Source organism: Pipra filicauda, unplaced genomic scaffold (genome assembly GCF_003945595.2).
Source record: "Pipra filicauda isolate LSUMZ 115617 unplaced genomic scaffold, ASM394559v2 scaffold426_size588282_pilon, whole genome shotgun sequence".
In the NCBI taxonomy this organism is placed as follows: domain Eukaryota; kingdom Metazoa; phylum Chordata; class Aves; order Passeriformes; family Pipridae; genus Pipra; species Pipra filicauda.
The window spans coordinates 424032-451944 of NW_024104561.1; the positions used below are offsets into that span (position 1 = coordinate 424032).

Sequence of the window (27913 nt, forward strand, 5' to 3'; positions counted from 1 at the left end):
TAAACTATGCATATTGGGTCTGGCTGAGCTGGAGTTTATTTCCCCATAGCAGTCCTCACAGTGCTGTGCTTTGCACTGGTAGCTCGAAGGGTGTTGATAACACACCGGTGTTTTGGCTACTGCTGAGCACAGCATCAGTAGTGTAATATTCCTTCCCCAATCAAGGACAAGATTCTGGGAGGGGACACAAGCAGGCCAGCTGACCCAAACTAACCTAAGGGATATTCCACAGCACATGATGTCAATTCAGATGTAAAAGCTAAGAAAAGGAGCAGGAAGTGAGGGGCATTCATTGCCTCCAATGGCTAAGGAACCATTACATGTGCTGAAGCCCTGCTTCTCAGAGGCAGCTGGCCATCACTGCTGATGGGAAGTAGAGAATAAACTTAGGGTTTTTTGCTTCGCTTTTGTATCCGCAAGCTTTTGCTTTAATAAACTGCCTTATCCCAACCCACAAGTTGTTTTCCATTTTACTCTCTCTCCTGTCCAGCTGGGGAGTGATAGAGTGCCTGGGTGGGCACATCCAGCCAAGGTCAACCCACCACACTATGCCTCAAATTAGAAGTGTATTGCTAGAACAAGGATACTATCTTCCTTAATTCTGCAATATTTAAAAATTATTAAGAACAAGGCAATTTTTAATGAACAGGTTCTTCGCTGTTGATCCCTGACAGTCATCAAGTATTCAAACATTAGAAGTCCTGTAGTAGTCTACTACTACTTCTGTCTCTTCAGTCTCAGTGAAATGGAAACAGTTATCCTTTACTATGATAAAGACACCTCCTTTCTGCCTAACTCTATAAAATAACTATAAAAATCTTTTAAAAAATAGAGGGCTAGGCCTGGAGCCAACATGGCTGCAACCATGCAGAGCACATGGCAGGGAAAGCCATGTGTCTGGGCTATCAATAAGGTCCACCTGATGGCCTGCCCACACTGCGCCCTCTGGAGCCTCCAACTGGTGGTGGCACCCCTCACTTTGGCTGGGGGGGACAGTGAGTGGCAAAGATTCCGCCTAGGGGAAGTGGTCAAAGTCTATAAACAGACACCCACATGGTCTCCATCTGCCCTTGCCCTCTGCCCTCCTGATCTGTCAACATGTGACCTCCAGAGTGTTAAATATGTCTTTCTCCTCTCTTTCTCTCTTTATTCTTTCTTCTCTTAATCTCTCTTCCTTTACTCCTGTGGGCAACTTAAACACCTATTTCCTGTATTCACTTAAATTATGGGTTTTTCACTTAAGTTGTATGGAGTTTGTGTTTGCTGGGTGTAACAAAGGCTCCCTCACTACAGCAGTGCTTGCTAGTCTCAGTAATCCGTTGTAATGCTTTTGAGAAGTTGCACGTTATTTCTGCAAAATCCTTTTTGCCAAAATGCCGACTTTCTCACCAAATTAAAAGAAATCTCTTAGAGAAAAATGTGTCATTTTTCTCTGGATGTGAACTCGAGGTATCAAAGAATCAAAGACTTTGCAAGGATTCGTGTGGGTGAAATCTCTCAAAGTCTAAAATGAAAGTGTACAACTGGTAAAAGCGTGGAACTTCTGGACCAGGGTGAAACAGTATCTTATCCCTCTCATCCATCACTTATATATGAGCCAACAGTAATACTTCACTTTTCTGCTTAGTGCTGTGCCAAAATTTAATTTGAATCATTTCATAAGGGACAATGTTATCTGCTATCACTTTTATCAATTATTTGCACAGAAACTAAGTTGCAACACAAATCATCAAACAAAAGCCTACTGCTTTGTAGGAATATTACCTACCTACCACAGAGAAGCAGGTTGCACTAGTCCTCATGGCAAATGTCCACCAAGAGCATTATGACAGGAAGTAAAGGTCAAAATAAAATAAGCTTATTGCCAAATCCTACTGAGATATTCGGTTAGGTCTATGTTTAATGCTCTGGATAGTTTAGTGAAGGATGGCTGAAGGTAGTACAATCCACAGACAGGACATGAACATACAGGAGATGTTCAAAAAGTAAAGAAAATAGCTTTCTAGTTGAGTGGAATTTTCTTCCTATTACAAGGGACTACTCTTAAACCTCACAACTGGGAGACTCCTGTATGGTTTGGTTTTAAACAACTACAAGCAGAGATGCATGACTCTCAGGAACGATTTCTGTATAAAGTCTGAAACTTTCATGAAAGCAGAACATACATCATTCTGTGGGAGTATTGACCTATGTAAGAAACTGCACACACACCTCAACCCCACACTATGCTAGTGCTGGCACATCTTTCAGTATCTTGATGGATAGGTACAGGATACACCCTCTGAAAAAGCCAAGTGTGTCAGGAAAGCCTCCATGAGTCTGGATTTTATTCCTCTGCCTATATGCATGCTATGCACACCTTCCACCCGGAGAACAATTCAGAAATGCAGAATCAAAGTCAGTAACCTTTCTCACATTTGGACCCTTCTTGCTGCTAACACATTAAAGCATATTAAATCCTTGACATTAAAGGTATCTCAGTATTTTTAAATGGCCAATCACATCCAGTTTATGAACAAAAAGGATTCTTAACATTTTTTGTTAGCTTAAAATGGTCAGGGAAAAATAAAAGATCACATGATCAATATTTTTTTCCTAATGCAAACAGAAAAGTTGTTGCAAACTTTTTTACCATTTCATCTAAAGCCCAGACTTCAACAACTCTTATAATCACACAACAGAAAAATCTTAAGCCATATGGCTAGGTGTTTGAAATTATTTCCAATTTATATAAATCACTTCCTATTCCAGGCTATTATTATCAATATAAAAAATCTAAAACCTTCAGCCATCTGATCAGTATAGTAAATGATAACTTATTTTACCCATATAGTAAATCCACTAGTCATACCTCCGCAGCAAATTCTGCATTCATTATGTATACATCCCTTCTTATGAGAAGCATGAATTTTAGGTAAGTAAAATATTTATGGTAAAGATTGAAAAAAAAATTCATGCTGATGCAAGACAGACTGTTCCCTTGAAGGTGCAGTGTCTTCCCTATTTCAGAACTTCACTAACACATCCTGTAGTCTGTATCCTAAACATTCATTTAAAGAAACCCAATTGGCAGCAAAACTATCCAGTGCTGTGCTAACCAAATTTGCAAACAGGCAGAAATTACTTTAAAGCTTACTATATTAGGATGCATTCAACATCAGGCAGATTAAAAAAAATCAGCAAGCAAACAAAAATAATTTAAAACCCCACAAACAAACAGAAAATGCACAACAGATAAACACACCCTAACAATGCTAATTTAGTTTAAATTACATTAGTTAACATTCTGGCAAAACCATCATGATAACACACTTATTTTCACTTATTCCTCCCTCAGGACTTCCTCTCACACTGTATTTAAGATCACATTCTATAACAGAGAGAGGAAAACAGCATTGTTCATACCTGAGCCCTTCCTGGGTACTAGCTTTCACTTGAATTTTTGAAGACACCTGTCACCCACAGGACTGGAAACAGCATAGGATAGAAACACCTCATGCTACAATTCAGTTCAGAGAGGTTGCACCTTCCTCCTCAATCCTACGTGGCTATGAGATAGCAGCATTTAGCCAGCTATTTGTAAATCTCTATCAGTGAATTCCTGTATTGTTGCCAGAATACCAAGGGATCTGCCTATACTATCCTTTGAATGATCAAGTAATCTCACCACTAGGGTATTTTCCCTTTCTTTAATAGTAATGGGGTTTTTGTTTCATTGTTTTGAGGGTTTTGTTTATTGTTGGGCTTGGTTTGGTTGTTTGGAATTTTTAAAATTAAATTATTTCCTCTTGCTTATCTTACAGCTGTGGCAGAAAAGCTGACGCAGAGCAAAAGGAAGAAACAATAGCTAGCTGATATTATACATTTGTATGCATAAAGAGAAAGCATTGAAAACTATTTTTCAAAAGGTACAGCTGTAGGTACAGAATTGGAGCTCTCAGAAAAACAGAGGCAGTGAGAAGGGAAGAGGTAATTGAGTGAGAAAAAAAATGAGGCAGTTGCCCCTCTTGCAAATCAACCGTTATTAAAATTATATGCATAAAAATGAGCTGAGAACGACTTCACAGTTTTAGCTCCACCTTAGCATTGTCAAAAAAGGTCAAACTGACAACTTTTCAAAGACTACTGGAATTTCACTAAGAGAGCATTTTAATTGATCAGTCGTTACACCTTACCAGGTATAATGTTACATGTAATATAACAACAAGGCAAGGCAGACAGATGGCAGATAAAGCTCTGTTACTTACAGACCAGAAGTCTGGGGGCAGGGGGAGATGCTAGTATTTTAGGAAAAGTGTTTGCCCTCCCTTCTTTTTTTTTAGAGATGGAAGTTCCAGTTTCAGACAAAACAGGTTTACCTAGAGGTGACAAGTGTTTTCTTTCAGGAGCTATTACTGCTCACAGAAGCAGAAATATTTGCAATACTGTCTTTTGACTGAAATGCATTAAAGACCCTCAAACACACTGAAAACCTTATATACAAACAAAAATTGGTTCTTAAAAGTCTTATCTGATCTTAAACTTTAAATGTCAAGATCACCACCTGTCAGGTGGTGATAATGTTTCTTCTCTTTACATTCTGCATGTAAGTCTTACTTGTGGTCTCAGACTTTGAGTGCCAGAAACCAGCCTAGCATCCACAGTGCTGCTTCGTTGGAATCTAATAATGAAATACAAGAAAGCGATCAAGAGATTTATTTAGCTTCCAAACATTTCCATGACTGAGTGGTGATGAGATAAGGGAACTTTCCTAGTGGTCTGTCTTACTGAAAACACAGATTTTGCTTATCTATATATTTATTATCAATGCCATATTTGAACACCACAAGAAAATACTGATTGCTGTATCCTCACATATTATTACTACTCTGCAGATGCTACAAAGCAACTGAATAAGCACAAACAAAGAAAATCTTGGCAAAGTTGATCATTGATCATCTGTCTGACCCTCGGGTGCCAGAGGAAATAGCGCCAAGACTAAGCTTATCTTGCTGGCTGACCATCACCCATCATTGCCAAGAGTCCACTCCTCTAAAAAAAACAACAAAAAACCCAAAAAAACCCACAGGCTATGTTTTTAGCCACTTTATTGTCTTATTTTTATTTTTAAATAAAAGAGACACGAGCATTCCCAAATGTTTCAGTTTTGGATTGATCATTAACCAGATTCAGTAAGCTAACAATCAATTTATTGCAAGTTGGGTGATTTTATTGTCTGAAGGGAAAAGAAACACTGGCAGCTTTATCTGACACCAAGTTCTTAAGTTCAACAGTAAACTGCACTTCATGTGAACAGAAAGGGAGACTCAAATTTTCCATAAGGACTCAGCGATATTGTGAGACATGACAACTACTTGGGTTACTGTTTACCCACCTGAATATATACATACACTTCATCTGATCACTAAAGTGATTATAAAATAATTCTATTCAAGCATATCAAGCTACTCCAGCATGAATTTGACACAGCACTGCAAAAATATATGAAAGCCTAAAAACTGTCAGCAAAACAATCAGATCACAGGTATTTAGAATTGACCCCAGTTTGACAGAGTGGGTAGAAAAAAAAAATCAAAGAATTATCAGTGTTGATTTGCAGGTAGGAGAAAAATCTGCTTTACACTATTCTGTTCAACACTAATGGAAATACACAGCAGCATAAAAGATTACCAGATTTATTAATAGAACTCAGTGGTTCGACAGTATTTTTAGATGTAAGTTTTAACACAAGATCTTTGCAGGTAAACTGCGAACTTACTATGTTTAAATATTCCTTATCGGACTAATAGTTTATATCAAATAATCCAGCTGAGATCAATACGTGCAATACTGGGTACAAAAACGATCACCTGAATATGGCAGAGAGGAATACTGCCAAAGCTTAATATACAGCATGTAGATACAGAAAAATAAGATGTTCACCATAAAAACAAAAATATAACTTAGATCTGTTCAACATTTTCCCTGGAGAGGAGGTCTAAATAAGACATGCTGACAAGAAAACAGATTGAGAAAGATCCTCTTTGAAGAGCTAGCATGTACAAATAATAATGAAAGCTTACTGGCAGTTTTACATGAATCGAATAAAAATTTCACTTATGTTCCCATGGAAAAAAAGAAAAAATAAATCATGCTGCAAGTAGGACACCAGATCAGGCCAGATGTTTATGGGACTAACACTGCGTCACACAAATACTGGCTCAGATCCAAAGAGACAATTAGGACAGTGTGATCGTAGCAAGATGCTCTTTCTAAACTTCAAACTAATTTACTGGAATTTATTACATAGTGACTGTACAGCCCATTCTGGAGATATTCTGAAATTACTAAAGTCTCTAAAAGGACACTGCGTTATACTTAACATTTAGTACTTATAAAGCACAGCACTGTGTTCTATGAAATAAATGTGTAAGTAAAATATTATATAATCTCAAATGGTTAAATCAGCACAGCTACCAAGAGCAGAGGACAGCCTATAAATAGAGAAAATAACTCTAAGTCTGATACTGTCTTTAAATTATCACATTTTAAAGAATAGCACCCCAAAATACACACCTTGCGGTGTTCTACAACATACAGCATCTGAGCTGATTAAGCACTGACATCAGCAGAGAAGCTTCTGCTCTCTAAAAGCATTGTTCACCACTGGAAAGGGCGGAAGAGAAACAATTACTTCATAATCCTATTGTGATTGGTTTTCCTTTATCTTCAAGGAAATCCATCTGAAAAGGAAATGTAGTTTGACATACCTGTCAAAGTAAATTTTCACAGATAAAATCCCAAAAATCTTACTACCACATTTATGACTCTAGGGATTATTAGGCAGAGGTAATATACTTACAGGATTACTTCAGTTAACTTCAGGTAGGTAAATACAGTCTCTGTGCAAAAATAAGTGCTGCTTCTCTCACTCTGTCTTTTTCCACCATGCACACAGAGAGAAAAAAAAAAAAAAACGAAGAAAAGCAATAAAGAGAAAACTGATTGCTTTATTTCTCAATATCCATGAGGTTTCTTTAATGAATTATCAAGCAAAACCAATAAAAGTTCACATGCTAGCAGATGGGAACACAGGCGCTCTCCACAGCCGAATTCAAAAGAAATGTCAGTGAGTGGCAGCAGCTACAGTCAATGCTGGAAGCTGATGCCTCTGCGGGAAGAGGATGCTGGGAGATTCTCCCAATCTGTGCTGCAGCCTAATTCTAATCCATCACTCCTAACTGCAAGAAGAAAATGGAGACTTGAACACAAAGTGATTTATATTTGAAGACAAAAACGGAGTTACCTTAGTACTTCCTGAATATTAAAAAAAAAGCCACAGTAAAAGTCACACAGAAAAGGAAAAGTATACTAATGCAACTGCAGTAAAACTAGACGAAATATATGAGAGTTGACAGCCAGCAGCACTTCAAAAAATAACTAGCTCATGTTTGATTTTCATCATTTGGCAGTACTCAAACATATCAACGCTTTTTTTTAATTAACCCTTTGACATTTTTTCCCAAGAAACCCAAATTTTTAGCTAGAGTTCCAAGACCAAAACAAATCACCAGCACAGAGAGGCAGCTAATAAACAGTTCTCTTCACAAATATCAGCAGCAAAATGAAAAAGTAGGACTGAGATGCAAAACAGCTACAACAGAGATAGTTTCATCCCCTTGGTCTGATCTCTCTAGACAAGGTATTTTGAAAGCTCAGCACATGGGAGCTAAGCAGCAGAAAATTAAACTATGTCCTCCACCTTCAAACAGTATCCTTTAAAGCTGTACCACCTGGAGTAACAATACCTATTTCTAGCTATATTTACAGTTATGAACTGAGATTTACTCACAAAAATGTCTCAAAGAAATCCTTTAAAGCACAATGCAGGAAACAACAGGTTTGCATTTACTTATTTCAGATGTGTGCTAAATAGTAGTAGTAATAATACTTCAACCTATTCAAACAAATTTTGAAAAAACATTCTTGTAAAATACAGGGAAAGGGTTGCATAGTATTTCCTAAAACACCTAAGGAAACCTATGATCAAGTAAAAAAGGTTTTGTAAACCTTGTAAACATTTCAAAGAGATGAGATGGGCAGCTGGAATTTATGGACAGCAGCACCTTGAAAATCAGGACATTTCTACCTTCTCCATAAAACTGTGCCCAGTACTGTTGAAGACAAAGGAGTTCAGAGATATCCAAGTTCTCCACCATGTGACTTGGAAGCAGTGCTTATGTGTATTATCAGTTAATATTAGGGGCAGTGAAAGTCAAAGTGCCAGAATTTCTGTCATCTTGATGGTACATGAAAGGCAGAGGAGTCTAAATTAAGGTTGACCAGTCACATAAAAATCGACCCACTTCCCCTCCAAAACATACAGTGTTCTGTTCTTAACACAGCATAAGTTGCAGACAGTCCACACTTGATGGCTCAGAAAGTACCTTCCAGAAAAAGCTGAGTGAGTCAGGAGCACATTTCCACAAAACTGAAAAAAGCAAGCTTTCTGTCTGCAAATATCAACCAATGCTCAGATTTTCCCTGGATTGTCTTAAAAAAAAAAATGAACCAGTACCCACTCAAGACACCTTCCAACCTGATTGTTTCCCCAAATGCTCTGAGACAGCTTTTAATCATTGTGGGGAAGAAGGGAAGGCAGGGGGGACATGACACAACCAAACCAACAAAACATCACATTAGTAAAGACCAAAGAAGTTTTGTTTGCTTAAAAGTTTAAAATAAAGAATGAGGTAAATCTGGTTTTCAATAATTTTTTCCTAAAAACAATCCTACTTCTCAACATGAGAACAAGTCATAGCCAGCAATTTATTGTTTTTCTTCATCAATGAATTAAAGCTCATCTTTCCATTTTCTTATTTAAAGCATATTATGTGAGTTTAATGCCATGTTGTTAATTTATTTGTAATGAAAGAGCAAGCCACAGGGCAGCAAAACAAATATTTAGACTCAATTAAGACACATTTCTTTTGGTGAACACAGGATAACAGAAAAAACAGGTTGTGGTATCTTTCTCTGCAGCAGCCTTTGAGTAAAGGTTCGCAAGAGTAGCAGGGTGTAGAAGGGATGCAGAGTTTTGGGCAGTTCTCTGTTAAATGTCCCTGAGTTGGTTTGTTTGGCTTTCATTTTTTCCTCTACCTCCTCTCCTGTTTTTTCCCTTCTTGCTTTCTATGAGCTATGGACACAGGTGGAATTGCACATTTCAAAGTCAACAGAAGATACCAATATAAAAACTAACACAATGTGGCCTGAAGTCTTCTACTCAAATACAAACACAGAGAAATCTTAAACCACAGGCAAAAGGTGTGGTTGCAACAAAAACAGAAGTGTTAGGAATGACATAATTACTGTCCAATTAAAATCCTTTAAACTTAAAAAGTTTATAATCCTAGAACTGTGTGGGGTAGAAAAAGATTAGGGAAATAAGGATACTGTATCGCTACTGCAGTTCCAAATCTTGAGATGGACAATACTAAGTAGCTACTGTGTCATATTTTTTTAATTTATGTAGCCACGAAAATATTATCTGCTAGATACAAAAATTACCTTTACTGGACATTTTTTCCATTGACCTTGAAAGTCAAATATGAGAAAATAAAATCTGATCATTTAAATTGTCACTGCTGCTTCTCACCATCTTAAAACAATTTCAGAATCTGAGTTTAAATTTAAGAAGACAAGAACTGTTCCTATAAGTTTTTGGCTCCCTGAACTGGGGTTGCAGTTGGCCAAAAATCTGGGAGCAATAAAAAGAGTTTTTTCAAATATATTAATGTCAATAGGCAGTATAGAAATATCACTGGCCCGTTACAGGATGAGGATGGTCACCTTACAAACAGGGACAGAGACAAGGCAGAGGTGTTCAATGATTTCTTTGCCTTGCTTTTCAACATGGATGATGGACCAAGGAGATCTCAGTGTCCTGAGCTGGAGGACCATGACTGCAGGAACAATCAACTCCCAGTTGACCCTGAAATTGTGTGGCACCTGCTGCTCCAGCTAGATCCCCAGAAATCTGTGGGGCCTGATGGGATTCATCCAAGAATCCTTGAAGAGCTAACTGGTGTCATCACAAAACCTCTCTTGATGATTTTTGAGCTATCTTGCGAATCCGGAGAGGTCCCAGTGGATTGGAAGCTGGTGAACATTGCCCTGATTTTCAAGAACAGCAAGGAGGAGGACCCCAGAAACTATAACTAAGTTATGGAGAAGATTATTCTGTGAGGTGTTGAAAAGTACCTGAAAGACAGCACTGCCGCTGGTCAGAGCCAGTACAGCTTCACAAGGGAAAGTCCTGCTTATCAAACCTGATTTCCTTTTATGACAAGGTAACCCACCTAGTAGGTCAAGGGAAGCCAGTTGATGTAATCTTTTTAGATTTTATGAAAGCTTTCTGTACTGTCTCTCACAGGATCCTTCTGGATCCAGCACACAGCTGGATAAACACATCATGCAGCAGGTGAGCAATTGGCTCTCAGGCCCGAGCACATTATAGTGAATGGGGTGACATCAGACTGGTGACCTGTCACTAGTGGGGTTCCACAGGGCTCCATCTTGGGCCCTGTGCTCTTCAAACATCTTCATAAATGACTTGGACAAAGGACTAGAGGGTACATTAAGCAAGTTTGAAGATGACACAAAACAGGGAGGAGCTCTTGACTCTCTCAGAGGCAGGGAGGCCCTGCAGAGAGACCTTGACAAATTAGAGGACTGGGCAATCACCAACCAGATGAAGTTCAACAAGGAAACTGCCAGATTCTGCACTTGGGATGGGGCAAGCCCAGATGTACGGACAAACTGGGGAATGAGATGCTGGAAGGCAGTGTCATGGAAAGGGACCTGGTCAATGGTAAGTTGAATATGAGTCATCAGTGCTCTGGCAGCCAGGAGGGCCAACTGTATTGTGAGACACTGGATTATTATATTAATTATTGTCTCTGACCAACTCAAGTGGTGGGGGGAAGGGGAAGACTGAACTTCACAAAGGTGAAGTGGTGACCTGCTCCACGCCCCAGCCCCTTGGAGCCTCCTTGGGCAGCACGGGAGCAGCCATCAGCGAATGGCACATCACGAGCAGTGTCCCACACCATATCATAGACCCCCAGCCCAGGCCCATATGGGATGGCACACTGGATATCCCACCAGCAGGGGGATGGCCACAGGGGTCCAGAGGAGATAAAACCAGCACCACGAGGGCATCGTGTGGTCACGACTCTACCATCTGAACACACTATAATACTCTCTTTTTCTCTCTCTTTCTTTACTTCCTCTTCTAATCTCCTTTCTTGAGATTTGGGTAACTTAAAGCTGGATGGGTTGGATTTTGCTAAATTGGGTTAGTGTGTGCTAAGCCAATGCTTTTCACAGAATCACAGAATCAACTAAGTTGGAAAACACCTCTGAGATCATCAAGTCCGACCTTTGACCCAACATCACATCAACTAGACCATGGCACAAAGTGCCACATCCAGTATTGCCTTAGACACCTCCAGGGATGGTGACTCCACCACCTCCCTGGGCAGCCCATTCCAATGTCCAATCACTCCTTCTGTGAAGAACTTCTTCCTAATGTCCAACCTAAACCTCCCCTGGTGCAGCTTAAGACTGTGTCCTCTTGTCCTATTGCTGGTTGCCTGGGAGAAGAGACTGACCCCCACCTGGCTGTCAGGGAGTTGTAGAGAGCGAGAACGTCTCCCCTGAACCTCCTCTTCCCCAGGCTAAGCAACTCCAGCTCCCTCAGCTGCTCCTCACAGGACTTGTGCTCCAGACTCTTCACCAGCCTCACTGCTCTTCTTTAGACACACTCCAGCACCTCAGTGTCCTTCCTAATCTAAAGGGGCTCAGAAGTGGACACAGCCCTCGAGGTGCAACCTAACAAGTGTCAAGGACAGGAGAAGAATCACTTCCCTGGTCCTGCTGGCCACACTATTTCTGACACAAGCCACAATGCCAGTGGACTTCTTGGCCACCTTGGCACACTGCTGACTCATGTTCAGCTGCTGTCAGTCAGTACTCCCAGGTCCCTCTCTGCCTGGCTGCTGTGCAGCCACTCTTTCCCCATTCTGTAGTGCTGGGGTGTGGCCAAAGTGCAGGACCTAGCACTTGGCCTTGTTGAATCTCATACTGTTGTATTTGGCCCATCTCTCCAGCCTGTCCAGGTCCCTCTGCAGTGCCCTCCTACCCTCCAGCAGATCAACACTACCCCCCAGCTTGGTGTCATCTGCAAACTTGCTAAGGGTACACGATCCCCCCATCCAGATCATCAATAAAGATATTAAACAGAACTAGGCTCAACACTGATCCCTGAGGGACACTGTGAAATGCTTTATATTGCTTGAATATTGCTCTTTAAGCTTTTGCCAAGTTCCCTTATTATCTAAACTTTGCCAGTAAAAGTGTGTTATTTGACCTCCTGATAAACGTGCGCAGTGTGTTCTCCTGTGTGCTCTCTCAAGTTATTAAAGAACTGAGGGGCCTTATAATAAATTTGGCCAGCAAATTTTTGGAGCCTTGTATATTTTTTAAAGTAAAACCCCTTCAATGAGCTCATAGCTGGAACCTGGGGTCTTACACATGTCTTGAGGGAGCATCAGGCAAAGCACTGCCAGCCGGGCAAGGGAGGGGATTGTCTTGCTCTGCTCTACACTGGAGTGGCCTCACCTTGAACATCGTGTGCAGTTTTGGGCACTGCAATATAGGAAAGTTATTAAGTTCTTAGAGAGTGTCCAAAGGAGGGCAACGAAGATGGTGAAGGGCCTTGAGGGGAAGCCGTATGAGGAGCAGCTGAGGTCACTTGGTGTGTTGACCCTGGAGAAGAGGAGACTGAGGGGAGACCTCATTGCAGTCACAACTTCCTCGTGAGGGGAAGAGGAAGGGCAGGCACTGATCTCTTCTCTGTGGTGACCAGTGACAGGACACAGGCCTGGAGCTGTGTCAGAGAGGTTTAGGTTGGATATTAGGAAAAGATTCTTTACCCAGAGGGTGCTTGGGCACTGGAACCCAGGGAAGTGGTCACAGCACCAAGCCTGACAGAGTTCGTGAAGCATTTGGGTGATACTCTCAAGCACATGGTGTGACTCTTGGTGATGGTCCTGTGCAGGGCTAAGGATTGGACTCCATGCTCCTTATGGGTCCCTTCCAACTCAGCAGATTCTGTGATTCTGTGTAAATTTGAATTTCGAGCATTTCCTCAGCTATTCAATTTCATTCAGCAGCAAAATACTCACATGTGCAGGTGTAACAGGAATCTTAACTACACTTCTGAGATGATAAGGATAACCTGCTCTAACTTCCTTAAACACTTCTGGCCCTTAATCTGTCACCCCAGTAATACCACACAGAGCTGCTTTGGTAGGATCAAGGATTAACGGTATCCAGCTTTGGGTAGGCAAAGAAAATGCAAAAGAGAATCAATGAAGCATTTCTCTTTTTGCTGAAATCGATAGACAGAAAATCCTGAGTATTATTAACGATCAAAACTCATCTGTCTGCTTTTCTACAGAATGTTAGCTTCTACTTTTTCAGCATTTCATGTTTTAAATGTGTTTAAATGAGACCTCACTATCTTTCCCCTAATGCTGTAACTGAGGGTCTGGTGTCAGAAATCTTTATATAAATAGGACAACATGAAGACTGCCTCTGCATATGAACTGCTTGCAACAGTCAGGTAGACTACTGTGTTTCTTCCCAAAGACAACCACAAAGCATCTTCTATAAATATACCCATGCAGCTACCATAATAGAGTTACACTAAATGCTGCTATTCATTTGCATAAGCTTCTGATATTTGGGTAGTAAATAAAATCACCATCTTGTCTTTACCTCAAAGACTGCAAGGCAACGTAAGAAGATTGCACGGAAAAGCACAACAACTTGATGGTTACTTATTCCTGTCACATACAGATGACATTTTAAGGAACAGTAAGTAAAACAAGATGGGAAGAAATCCCAACAGAATTAACATTTCATACAAGTTCAAAACAATTGAGAACTTCAGAGGATAAAATACATACAGAAATCTAAACAGCAGTGGCAAGGTCAGTACATACACAATACAGTGATGGTTAAAAACTGTTGGGAACTCAAACCACTTTTAATCTACTTATAAAACCAAAGACAAGATAATTTACAAAATTATACTCTGGCAACAGAAAACAGGAATATCTGCATTCTACAAAGGGATTTTCTGAATAATTCAATATGTTTCTGCATAGAAACTGAGAATTATCTTGTTCAGTAAGACTGAAAGTACAGTTCACAGTTTTTCCACAGTAAGATTCAGGTACTGATGAGGCATTTTTAGCAAGAATTAAATAGAAGAATAAATCATAAATAAATCTGTTCCATCCATATATGTTTTTGAACCTGTAGGTGCTTCATAGGCATTAGGTAACCTTGTGAAACACATGTGCCCAAAACTTAAAAATAAGCAGACACTCCAGTGGAAACACGGTGAAATATCTGGTAAAAAGCAGCTTACCAACTTCTTGGCAGAGGCTTGAATTTCCACAACAGAAAGAACAGTTTGACTCCAGTTCCTCTGTTTCTTTTACAACAGAATACACCAATCTGAAACTGTTTCTGAGTTAATGCAACCATGTAATGGTGAATTTACTTTCACATATATCCCACCTATTCTCTTTGGAAGGTTGAAGATACTGTATTAAGCCAATATTATCAAGCCAATACTTAGAAAACTGAAAACTTAGTTACTCTCATTGGCAAAGAAGATATGAAATCAAATGCTAGTGTTTGCTTTAAGTAAAATGGCAAACTGACCTACTGCAATAGCCTTTCTTTGGCTTTAGCACCAGCGAACAAAAAAAATTCACGTATAGTAAAGAACTCTATTTAAAGGTTCCTTCACATTTCTACAAAACAAATATTTTGGGCTCATTACAAAACCTGCTTTGAAGTTTACCAGAAGAACATCACAAAGGAATCCAGACAGAAAAATCACTCACTGCCCTTTTAACAGTTAATCTGCACAACCCAGTATCTATAGGTAAGCAATATTTAAGGAATAAAGCCAGTGAGAGCCAACTTAGATTAGTAAAATCATTTGCTAGCATTTATTGATGCAAAGTACAGAGCAGTATTATTCCCTATATATTTTACATGAAGAATTGCAGAGTGGTGTATGAAATACAGACCTATGAAGATCTGGTTGTCACACATTCTTTCCCAATTCTCTAAACTAACAAGATGATCTGACAGAATTTGAACCAGAACTGGTCTTATAAGCAAACATCAGTCTTTGTAGACACAAGTCCCTATAAAAAAGATCCATTTTAGTTATATTCAATTAGGTATAACAAACTGCAATAAACCACTCAAACCAATGCCAGGCATATCATCACAGAGCTGTAACAATGCCACTTTCCTATCCAAAATAAAAGAGACTGAAACACCGACATACAGAAAAATGTTGAAGTGAATGTTATCAACAGCAAAATCAAAAAATTAGATACAGTTTCCTAGAAGGGTAAACCTCTGGCCATTCATTGTTTCAAAGTAGTCATGTTCCCAAATTTTTACTACTGTATTCTTAATAGAAAAAACTACCATTAATTCTAGATAGAGAAAGGTCAAGAATAACCAGCGAGGCATTAGATTTAGGAGAGGCTTCCCTTCAGAAAAATTACCAGCATCATTTGAAAACTACAATCAAAGTGTTTCAAGGAAGATAAGATTGAAGACTTCCACGAAACATCCCAAGTTTTTTTTCAGTTCCTTAGGCATATTTTTTTAAACAGCTGTACCTTCTAAAGAATTTGAGGGAGTCTAATCTAGTGAAGAATCCTGGCCATATATGAAATATACACATTCACTATGTTCAACTCTGCCTAGGCCAGAGTTAGAGACAGCATTGGAATGAGTGCATGTTTGTGAGGGATGCGACTCACAAACAACTGGTAAGTGGGAGAGAGAGAGAGAGAGAGAGAGGCAGGCCCTGCAGCCAGGCCCTCTTCTTCTTCCCCCCCACTTCTGCAGCCAAGCTACAGAGGAGGGCTGTTTTTTCCCCTCTCGCTGTTTAGTGAGAGCGGATGCGAGGCTCAGCATTGGAGCAGAGCCAAGTGGATGGGCCGGAGGGGGCTCGATTGCTAGGGAGAAAAATCCCAGGCAAGAATTGGAGATGGACCCCTGATAGAGAGGGGCCCGGAGGATGTCTGGGCAGTGATTTCAACGGAGGACAACCGAAAACCCGAAGGAGGAATCAACCTTCCAGGATGCAGACGCTTGATAACCTAAACTACACTGCAGCAGCCTACGAACCGAGGTATGACACTGAGAGGGAGAAATCACACAGCAGCAGAAGAGCAAGGACTCAAAGCTATCTTCTTGGACTTCATGAGGAGGAGAGACTGCAACAAACAACTGGAGCTTGGTGAGGGGGGAGCGTTCAGACCCAGAACACTCCCACAAGAGGGACTGGTTACTTTCCAGCCTTGAAAGGCTTCTTTCTGGACTAAAGTTAAAGGAAGGGGCTAAAAGGACTGACAGAAACATAAATATATATATAGTTGCTTTTACTTTGTACAGTATATTTATTTGTGTAAATAAATGTATATACTTTCCCTTCCCTTACAGAAGCCTCTGGCCTGAAAGTTTCTCTCTGGTGTTAGGATAAATTGTGGGAAGGGGTTGGGGAAAAGCCTGGGAATTGGATTTTTGGATTTCTAATGTGGCTCAAACTGCCACACTACTCTAGGTAAGATACAAACAGAAGGTCTGGCAAATCTGTAGAATATAATTTGCCAGGACCATGGAAGTTTTAGCAATTAAGTCCAAAGCTACTGCTGAGTTTTAGAAATCCAAGGATACCACTCGAAGTCCCCTTCTCATGTGCTCCATGGCACAAAAATGCAGAAAAATCCTAGAGAAAAACTAAAACCATTTACGAACAGCATCATGTCTTTTCATCACACTGTAAGTAAGGTGTTGCTTCAGCATGAAATTTAATGCCACAGAAGTGACTGTATCTCACTTCATTAGGGAAAAACATCTGTGCAGCAGTACATCATGAGGTATGGCAATTTCCATTTGAAAATCTTCCTTGGATGGTCTTGCACAATGTGTGATCCACAGCTCTTCCATCATGTTAAGCAACTATTTCTTCAATATGCAAAAATGTCTGGAGCTATCAGTATGTAACTAGAGTTACTAAATTTCCTATTTTTAATTCTATACAATTTTCACATTTGTTGACAAATACTTCAACCTAATTACACTTCTGTTTCCCGACTCTTGGGGACCTTAACTGTTCTGAAAAATGTGAATGTAGTCAGTGCATATAAAATGATATTTCCCTGGAATGGTGTGCTTGCAGTATTCCATATGTATAAATAGTTTTAACAAAAATTCTACTTACACGGGGATATTTTCAAAGGCATCTTCAAAATTTTCCTGCAGAAGAAAAAAAGAAAAGTTCAATCTAATGTGCACATGTTTTCTAACACAGTAGAAAGTTAACAGTACCAGACAGCACTTAATTCTGTAACATACAGTAATAATCAGAGTGTTCACAATCTACTGACTGTCACATCATTACACAAATAGATTTCCTGTGGGCCTACTATGTCAGACTAGCATCAGTTAAATTAAACAAAAGACATTTTCCTTTTCAGATTCTGAAACTTCCACCATATACATCACAGAACGCAATACAAATGTATGCCTCAGGAGTTTGTGCAGCACATCTGTTGTATTCAGGATGCACTAGCTGAACAGTATATCTACACATGAAAGAAAAAATGTTCTACGCACGTAACTGATAAGCAAGTTTACCAGAGTATATATACTAGGTCCAGGATGCATTACAGCTAGTGTGCATATACAGCCAGCTCATACATCAATGGCAGTTATGTGAACAGCTTGGTCCAGACATCTAGAAGATGTTTCTTTCCACCTAGATTCAAACCTCTTTCAACCTAAGTTCAAATTTCAAATTAAAATAAAGGAAGATATACAAATGTAAAAATGAGCAGAATGGCTCAGCTTGCAGGTCACCCATTTCTGTATCCAGTTTCCAAAATTGGTCTGTAGAAGCAGCAAAGACAAATGGGCAAACAGTCCTCCTTCACACACCCCTCTCCACTCCACACTTTTCAGCCTTTGGAGACTCAGAACTCCAGAGACACAGTTTGGCATCTGTTGATTCTGTAGGTCTCTGTTCCAAGTACCAGTCTAGTTTCCTCAATCCCATGTAGACTCCCTTTAATTCATGAGTTCATAACATTAGTAAGGAATTTCACAAGTCTGCCAATCATTTTGTGCAAAATAATTGCACAAAATTATTTCTCCTTGAACCTGGTTCCTAATGCCTTTGCTTAAAAATCCCTAGAATTGTATATTCAAAAGCAGTGAAAAATCAATTCATACTTGCTCTTTCCTTGACACTTATAATTTTGAAGGCCTTTGTAATATCATCCAACTCATCTCTTTTCCAAGTCAAAGACTTCTACCTTACTCAGTCACTCTTCAAATAGAAAATATTTCCTACTTATAACTGTGTTTTCCGCTTTTTCTGTAAGAAAAGCTGGAAGCATGATGGAACAGATTTTTAACATATCCCAGGAAGATACCTAGAAGAGACTGAGCCCCACCTCACTACAGTCTCTTTTCAGTTATTTGTTGAGAGCCAGAAGGTCTCTCCGGAGCCTTCTTTTCTCCAGGCTAAGCAATGCCAGTTCCCTCAGTCCTCCTCACAGGATTTGTGCTTCAGACCCTTCACCAGTTTTATTGCCCTTCTTTGGACACGCTCCAGCACCTCAATGTCTTTCTTGGAATGAGGGGCCTCTACTAGAACACAGTATTTCAGGTGCGGCCTCACCAGTGCCAAGTAAAGGGAGAACTTGGCAGCAGCCAATGAAATGATCCTCCTGATCTAAGGAGAACTGAACTGAGTTTCAAAAAACTGAACAAAACCAAAAGGAACACCATGAACAGAAACCCTTACCCCTGTCTCACTCCAGATACCGAGACGTCACCAGTGTTCTAATAAAGTCCTTCTCTGAAGACTGGTTGCCTCCTCTAATCACTTGTAGACAAGAGGAGAAATTCAGCAAAATAAACAAATAAAAAACACTTATGGGTTTTTGAGCACACTTCCATTTCTCCTAGGATAACAAACTTGACAAGCAAAAGTCAAGGTACTTTTAACTGTCAGGTACTTAATAAAGAACAGTAACAAGCAGAAATTTACAGAAAAATGCAAAGATATCTGTGACATGAACCCTTGCAGGCTCTTTCCAAACTTTGTACATGAGCAGCACCTACATACAAGAAGAAATGGAGTGAGAATTTGCATTCTGTCTAAACAAGTACCTCCTCTGCCTGGCTTCCTCTGAATTTTGATCCCTGTTATTTACACTGGTCAAATGCACATCTAAACATTTAGCATAATGAAGTACAGCCTTGGTATTTTTCCTCACATACCAAGGCACAGGGAATAGTCACAGTCTCTCATGAGATTCCTCAAGGGAGCTAAAGACATCACTGAAGGGGACTTCTATGCTAAAAAAAACCCCCAAACAATCACCAACCAACCAAAAAACACCAAACAAAAAATCCAACCCATAGTCTTTTTCCGAAGTTTCCCATGCATTCCCATTCCCACTGCATGTCAAATAGGTATTAGAAAGCATTCAATTTGATATCTTGGTCCTATTTCTCCTGACTCACACAAGTCTGCAGTTGTCTCTACAGACTCTGAGATTCCCTATAGAATAGAGGGAATATACAGAAAAATGTTGGAAGCACTAGAAGAGAAGCGTAGACATTTTCTACTCCAATCCATGCCCATTACAACAAAAGTTATATCATTCTAAAATGTAAAGAAAAAAAGACTGCAACTGAAGTACCTAGAACAGCTCCTCCCAGATTAAGTTCTAGGATTCATCATATTCCTATCAAGATAGAAAAGGTGTGCAAAGTACTCAGAACATATTCACTTGTTTCCAGTAGTCTGTTAAAATCTACCTGTAAATTAAATCTGTTTGACAAAAAAATTGAGTGAAGTGTTACATAACATACACAGCATCTTAAAGACCTTAAACTATATTTAGCATACAAATGTATATAGGTATGTACATAATATATGCCAATATAAAAAATAAAATCAACTGATTGATAAAGTTTATCTATTCCTCAGAGTACAGAAGCAGCCCAAAATGATGGACACTTTCACATTCAGTTAAAGACTAGTAAAGTTCTCATTTTCAAGTGCTCATTCCAACAGCTTCCAGTTGACACAGCTGAAATGTCACAACCAGTCTCCAGAGGTGCTTGCTCATTTTGGTCTACAGCAAAGAAGACTACTGAACTCAAACCAGTTTTACTTAGCACCAATGATGGGCTGCTTCCCTCGAGATTGAAGTTGTGTCCAACTACATCAGCCGTATATGTGACCTCCAGACTTTAGCACAGTTATCACAGGAACACCACTTCCATTATCTGCATGGCTGGAGAGACTGAGTCTGATGCAGTTCTTCATTTATTTCCTTCACCTTCACAAATCCAGGTTTGTCCTGCAGCAAGTCCCAAAGGTCCTGCTTCAGTATGTCCATGTTATAACAGCAACCCATATAACAGCAGAAAACTTCAGGAAATACAAAGTGCAGTTAAATCCACAAAAAGGACAATAAAGCCTTTTTTCAGACATTCTATCCATAAAAAGAAATACATTAACGTTTAAGTCAGTACCAAGAGAAAGTTTAACAACTATATGCCTCAGTACAATGATGGCTAATGCTGCAATCCACAGATTTTTACTGCACCTTTTCCAGAGTGCATGTCAGTCCAATAATTTAAAACACAGGAATAGAAGTAAACCTGCCACTAGATGGCATGCAAAAATTGACTCAGGCTTTTCCATAGACTTCAGAAAATCATTGACACAGGATTTAACAAAATAAAGCTGTCTCAAAATGACATTTCTTCATATATTTTTTTTTCTGCTTGATAACTGCAGTATTTCACATCTTTATGATGAATCCTTATCAAGATTCAAGCAGGCTTGAAAACAATCAAGTTTACACAACTTAGAGATACTGATGTTTTGCAAAGTCAAGAAAGTCAATCTGACAGACATTTGTTGCCCTCCTTTGGACACTCTCTAATAGCTTAATAACTTTCCTACATTGCAGTGCCCAAAACTGCACACAATATTCAAGGTGAGGCCACCCCAGTGCAGAGCAGAGCAGGACAATCCCCTCCCTCGCCCGGCTGGCGATGCTTTGCCTGATGCCCCCCAGGACATGGTTGGCCCTCCTGGCCGCCAGGGCACTAATGACTCATGTTCAACTTGCCATTGACCAGCACCCCCAGGTCCCTTTCCTGGCACTGTTTTCCAGCATTTCATTCCCCAGTCTTTATTTACATCCATGGTTGCCCTATCCCAGGTGCAGAATCCAGCACTTTCCTTTGCTGAACTTCATCTGGTTGGTGATTGCCCAGTCCTCTAATTTGTCAAGGTCTCTCTGCAGGGCCTCCCTGCCTTCAAGGGAGCCAACAGCTCCTCCCAGTTTTGTATCATCTGCAAATTTGCTTAGTGTCCCTTCCAGTCCTATGTCCAAGTCATTTATGAAGATGTTTGAAGAGCACAGGGCCCAGGATGGAGCCCTGTGGAACACCACTAGTGACAGGTCACCAGGCTGATGTCACCCCATTCACTATCACCCTCTGTGCTCAACCCCTCAGCCAATTGCTCACCCATTGCATGATGTGTTTATCCAGCTGTGTGCTGGACATTCTGTCCAGAAGGATCCTGTGAGAGACAGTGTAGAAAGCTTTACAAAATCAAAAAAGATTACTAATTGGGCAGAGGAAAAAAAGTCCCACCAAAAGTGTTATCTCAAAAATACAAAGATGACATGAAAAAGACTCATATTAATTCAAGAGACAAATGAGACCAAATAGGATAATCATGAAAAAATACTACCCAGAATTTAATACTATTGCTACACCACATTACCTGTCCAGTCGCAGCTTTATTTTGTCAGTACTAAATAGAGAACAGTTTTGAGATTACTTGAAAAACCATAAAGTTAGCAGTAACACCTCTCCTTGGAAAGCCCACATATTAAGATAGTGCAAAACATGGTAATCTATGACAACAGTTAAGTATTTAGCAAGCACATGCACTTTGAGATGCCTTTGTCAAAATTTTATTCGTATACGGACACATCTAATTATTTTTGTACTCATTTGTCTTCTGTAATTCAGCCCCACACTTTCCTTCTTCTCAAAAAAGCAAGCAATTCTAGGTCAAAACGATCCTGCAGTTCCCCGTGGGAAATTCAGATACTAGTTTGGAAGTCGCTGACTGGATTCTACAAAAAGAGAAAGAGGCTTCATTGAGAGATCTATAATTTCTCAACCCAAGAAAAGGTATAACACATCTTTCACTGTGTTTACACTAAAATTACCACTCTGTATAGCAATACATCTCACAGGACTTAAGGGACTTCAAATAAAACTTAGCTGACAAGCTCAGAAGCAACTTTCTAAAATCAGGGGAGAGGCATCCTGCCCCTAGCAAAAAGCCCACAGATTCAGATAAAATAGCAATAGTATATATGTTGCATATGGGAGTATGGATTAAATGTCTTTTCCCTTGTCGATATGGAATACAGAAAAACATGTGACTATGGAATAGAGTAGAGGAGGTATAAGAAGAAACTAACCTACAATGCCTATAATATGAACAGAGATTACAGAAAAAAGACCTTCCATATGGAAGGAAAACAGTTTCCAAAGAGTTTCTCTAAATCAGCTGTCCATTGCACAGTTTTATTACCAAATGGCACAGAATATAAATATATATATTGAACAAATAGAAGAAAATACACTCTTTTTTTCCTTCTCTGTTATGAAATTATGTGAATATTCATTTCTCCTTAGCTTTAGCCAGGACTACATTAAAAATGATTCAAAGAAAATGGCGACTAAGAATTTTAAATTCCAGGCCCACAGGAGCGACAAATTAAAATCACTGTGCATTTAAAACTTACTAGACATTATAGCAATATGAAAGTTCCTCAGAATATTACTCAAAGGTACCAAACAACAGATGCTATCTCTCCCCTTAGTTGACTTGACTGAACTGAGAACTGCTACCAGAGGCTGGAAAATAAGAAAAAACAGCAACAGAATTAGCAAAACTCCTAGAAGTGCAGCTACATGGAAGCACAGCTGAATCAAAAATCCATTGTCAGTTCTCTGCTCAAACACTTTGCATGTGCATTATAAAAATATTGAGATTTTCTTAGTCAAGCAGACACTGAAACTTTAATTAAAGAATTGCTAGAATAACCCAGAGTTTCTGTCACATCAAGTAACAGGAAACAGAAAGACCTCAGTTACCCTAAACTTGTTAACATGTGTTACCAATTTCAGGTAGAAAAACAAAACAGAAACAAAACCAAAAACCTATCACCAAACAAAACAAAACAAAATAAAAATTAAATTTAATTAAGAATTAGAGTAGAGTTGGCACTGTTGAAAAAAAAATGGTGATCTGAAAATACTGAAAAGCTTTCTTGATTGAAGGCAATGTAAAGCCTAACACTTCAGACTTGACAAGCCATTTTTTAATTGCTACACCCATTTAATTACTAAGAGATACCTGTTAAAATATACACTACGCTAAAAAGTAGCTGAGTAAACAAGAGAAAAAGCAGTTGTCAGTGGAATTTCATAATTAAATTTTTTCTAACCAAATTCCTCCAAGGCTTCTTTCCTTTCAACAGGATTTTTAATCAATACTCTCAAAACACACAGAAGGCTAAAAAAATGTTCAGCTATAAAGAATTTGTGAAATACAAATCAGAATACACTCCCTGTAAGTGACTGGGATCATAGAGTAAATCAATCTCAAATGAAGAGATGCCCATGTAAATTCAAGGAAATCATACACACAAGTGGATGTTTTATGGAAAGCAACAATACTAAGACAGAAAGACCATTTTGATAAGAAATTCAACACAAATTCATGTTGTTAAGGTGAGCTTTAACTTGCTATTTTCTACCTTTTGCAGATCAATTTTTAACGTCCAACACCAAGATGATGAAAACGGTAAAATTCTGTACTTTCCTAGAGTTCAGCTTCCTTCAATGTTGATAAATACATAAGAAAATAGAAAAGATCCCATGAAAATAGTGCAAGAGCTAGAACACAGGACATTGTAAGAGCTACTTAAAAGTTCATACTTTTGATTCACCAGATGCAAAACAGCAGAAGTACTTACTATCTTTGGCTGCTATAAACAAGCTCGCAGCAACAAAATCAGTACTAGACAAAACATCTTTGGTTCTTGTAAACATTAGTTTTCATAACGTCTTTTTTCCCCTGCATCAAGTTCACATTTTTCAGGCAGAGTGCTAACTACTGAAGGACTCCAATGAGAATAACCATGGACGCCATCTTTTGTGTCTCCAAATTACAAATCTGAAAAAACACACAATCCTACAGTTTAGCTAAGCAAAAACTGCTCAGTTTAACATCAGTCAGGTTTCGTGGAACTGATGTATTTTGTTACACAATGTTACACAGTTATCTGTAGTTCTGACATTACTCTGTGGAGCATTTGTTCAACTCAATTCCCAGGCTACAACTTTCAGCCGAAGATGCTTTTATGCTACCAAATTTACTGCCAGAATCCCTTTCATAGAATCAAAGCAATAATGGAAGTACTGATTCCTTTTTGAGTAGTTTCTGAACACTGTTGCTTCCCAACAAAAGTACACTCTCCTTATAAAATATCTGTTTCACAGATTACATGGATTTAATCTTGTTGCTTTAACCAACACCTGCTTGCTTTCACCCTCCAAACCAGTCCACTTATTGCAAAATGTGTAACACATCACGATTATCTTAAATTAGGATGACCTTTGATGTTTTATCGTTGTATACTTTTAAGACTGATCAGCAGGAAAGAAGACAAACAGATAGCAGCTAGCATCCCTTAGTCAAGGAATTTCTGGAGCTAACGTGTTCTAAAAATGAAGTAAATCAAGATATTGTTGTATGTCAGTAGAACAAGTGGTAGTTAGCATTCCTCACTCAAGGACAACCTGGAACTAACAAGCTTTAAGGATGTAATGTATGGCTATGCATATGTTGCCATTTTGGCAAAAGACTCAAGGTCCATGTATTCTATAGTTGACCTACTTTCATTACAATACTAAAAATCATGCCTACAGGTAAAAAAGACCCCTTCCCAGGTAAACACCCTTCCCCTGAGCATGTGTAGAAGTTAGCTGGGATTATGTAACTTGTATGGAAATTACTAATCAATCATAATAGAGGGGCTGTACTTGGGCAGTCACTAACACTGAACTTCTGTGTATAAATAATGGCACGGAAAGTCCACGCCCACAAGGGGCGTGCTTGATTTGTGGAATGCTGCTGAGCACCCAACCTTGTATACCTCCAAAATAAATAAGTAATCAATATCTCTCTTGACTATGTAGTTATTGGCTTGTTGCACATTGGGTAATGAATCCTATTTTTGTGGACAACACTCTGAAGCATTAAATATCAGAAATGACTACTTCACCAAAAGGAATGATGGAGATGAACAACAATGTGAGCTTATTGGCCTAAAGTTGTGTAAGTTTAGCTTGTAAAAATACTCAGTTCAAAATAAATATATTCAGTTATGAATTATTTTTTTTCATCTACAGTAACAGTAGCAGGGTAACAAACCTATATGCATCTACAAACTTCAAATACTACCTTCACGAACTAAAAAAAGTAATTCTGAGAATTTATGAAACATAATCTGTTACGGACATCTTTCCTGTGTGCTAACAATTGGATGACTGTGTCACATAAGGACAGAATTCAACTGCTGCTTAAATGGGCAGTGGCATGAGAAAACACTACCCACGACTGCATATTTTTCCAGATGTTAAGAGAGAAAGCAATTCTCAGCATTACAGCAGAACCCAGAAGTTAATGTGTCATGTCTTGAGCTAATTCATAAAGTATTGATGTAAAGAGTAAGTGTTTTGATGAGCCAAATAGCATTTAAATTTCATTTCAAAAATATAGATGCTTTTCACTTCCTAATATTTATGCAGAACTGAAAATACTTTGCAATATAAAGAGCTTAAAAATCCCAAGTTTTTAGCTATCATTTCATTAGACTTGACGTAGTAATTTCTTATAGAAAAAAGCAGCTTACTTTACAAACCAACAGAAAAATAACCTGGAAATTAACTACATCTTAATGTTTATTGTCAAAAAGAAACACTGAACATGAGAGAAACCTCATTTCGATGTTGTCTTGGCAGAGAAACAACTGAGGGAGTAGACCAAGGAAAAGATACTGCTAACTCTTCATCTCTGTCACCTACACTTGCTTTATTTGACACTTTGACACCAGATCCCAGTATTAACAATTAATAGCCTAGGAACAGGAACATATGAAAAACACTAAGTTCAAAGGGGAAGGAGATGATGAAGCTCTTACAAAACAGGAAAATTATTTCCCCTTGCCAGAGACAGAAACAGCCTTGAGGCAGCAAGAACGGAATGGAAATGCACAAGTTCTGTTCTACACAGTACAACCAATTTCCATATAAAAATAAAAAGTGAAATTCATTTCTCTAAAGGACAAAATGCACATATTTTTGTGCTTACATATTACTTCAAACTTATCGGTTTGAACTGCAAACATATCCCATCTGCTTTTTAAAAATTGTTTCAAGATTATTTGTTTAAAATATCAGTGTTTTTCCAGAAGGGACAGATAGCGGTGACCGTTTTGGAGGAGCTGTGTTTTGCTAGATGCTTTCCACTGTAGATGAAGAACTTCTGTAGTCAGAACAAAAATCAAGCTTGGTAATTCAGATTTACTTATTCAATCTCATATAAATAGAACATGCCGCATTTGAGACATTTACTAATACAGGTGACTTGGCTGGGGGTCATGCTTTAACAGAAAACCAAAACCAAACCAAACAAAAAACAAAACAAAACAATTAAAAAAAAAAAAAAAAAGACACCAAAGAACATCAATTCCCAAACCACACCCACACACCAAGGAGCAACCAGGAGTTGGTAAGGTAGAACTCAGCTTTGCCAGAAGTTTGGTTAACTAAAGAACTGTCGAACAATTAGAAAGCCAAACAAACTTCAGCGTCATTTAGCTCAAAAATGAGATGTCAGTAACCACAAGAACAAAGGTTGCTCCATTACGGTTTGGAAAGCAGTGGCCTTTCAATGCAGCTGGTCACCAAAAAATTCCCAGAAGATACAGGAAAACTGAGTCTTAAAAAAAAATCTACCCTCCATTTTTTACAGAGAAGAGGTATTTACAATGAAAGCAAGTACTATAATTAAATGTAGCTAATCAACATGTTTTAAAAAGTGGAGAATTTCTACTTTGCCTTCCACTGCATGCAAGGCAGACTATTCTTAAAATCACACTGTATAAACCAGAGCAGGACTGAGAAAAACCTCAACTGAAGGAACTACAGTCAGCAATGTCAGATGTTGTTGGTCAGGCCACCTACGTACCAGAGGCAGCCACAAAATGAAGGTTTTTCTGAACCTGCTTGTAAAGACAGGGGACAAGGCAGTCACACTTTAGTTAACTGACGTCAGTCTCACCCCAAACAACTGGTTGAGCTTCTACTGTTTTAAATGACATCTCTCCCTTACTGAAAAGTGGAAATAAGCAGAGTCAGTTACACACTCAGGAAGTAAAGCATCGTGACATGCAAATAGATGCTGTCAAGAGTTATTCATGTTCAGATTCATATCCAACATGCTGCACATAAAAGTAAGAGTACGGTTTCAGATAAAGTTGATTAAAACACCAAGCCAGCTTTTTTTATTGTTTACACTGGTACCTTCCTGCCATTTGCAGTTGTTTTTGCACAAAAAGCACTGCTAAGAGGTAGA

At 39.0% G+C, this 27913-nt stretch overlaps 1 protein-coding gene and 1 long non-coding RNA gene across 4 annotated transcripts in view; both read right to left on the reverse strand.

Annotated features, from left to right (window-relative positions):
• The window catches only part of TTC39B (tetratricopeptide repeat domain 39B), an 82408-nt gene that overhangs the window by 39625 nt on the left and 14870 nt on the right, over positions 1 to 27913 (reverse strand). Inside the window, exon 2 of one of the 3 annotated variants that reach the window (XM_039385640.1) lies at positions 17372 to 17406. The exons of 1 other annotated variant lie outside the window; for it this stretch is intronic. In XM_039385640.1, the coding sequence (XP_039241574.1) occupies positions 17372 to 17406 (35 nt within the window). Of the gene's footprint in view, positions 1 to 6841; positions 6954 to 17371; positions 17407 to 27913 lie in introns of those variants that run through there. One more of the 3 variants, XM_039385644.1, reaches the window with a different exon arrangement.
• LOC113999154 lies at positions 22151 to 23100 on the reverse strand. The gene is made up of 2 exons (XR_003544759.1): positions 23013 to 23100; positions 22151 to 22331 (listed from the first exon to the last, which is right to left on the reverse strand). It is a non-coding gene; the product is annotated as an uncharacterized LOC113999154 (long non-coding RNA).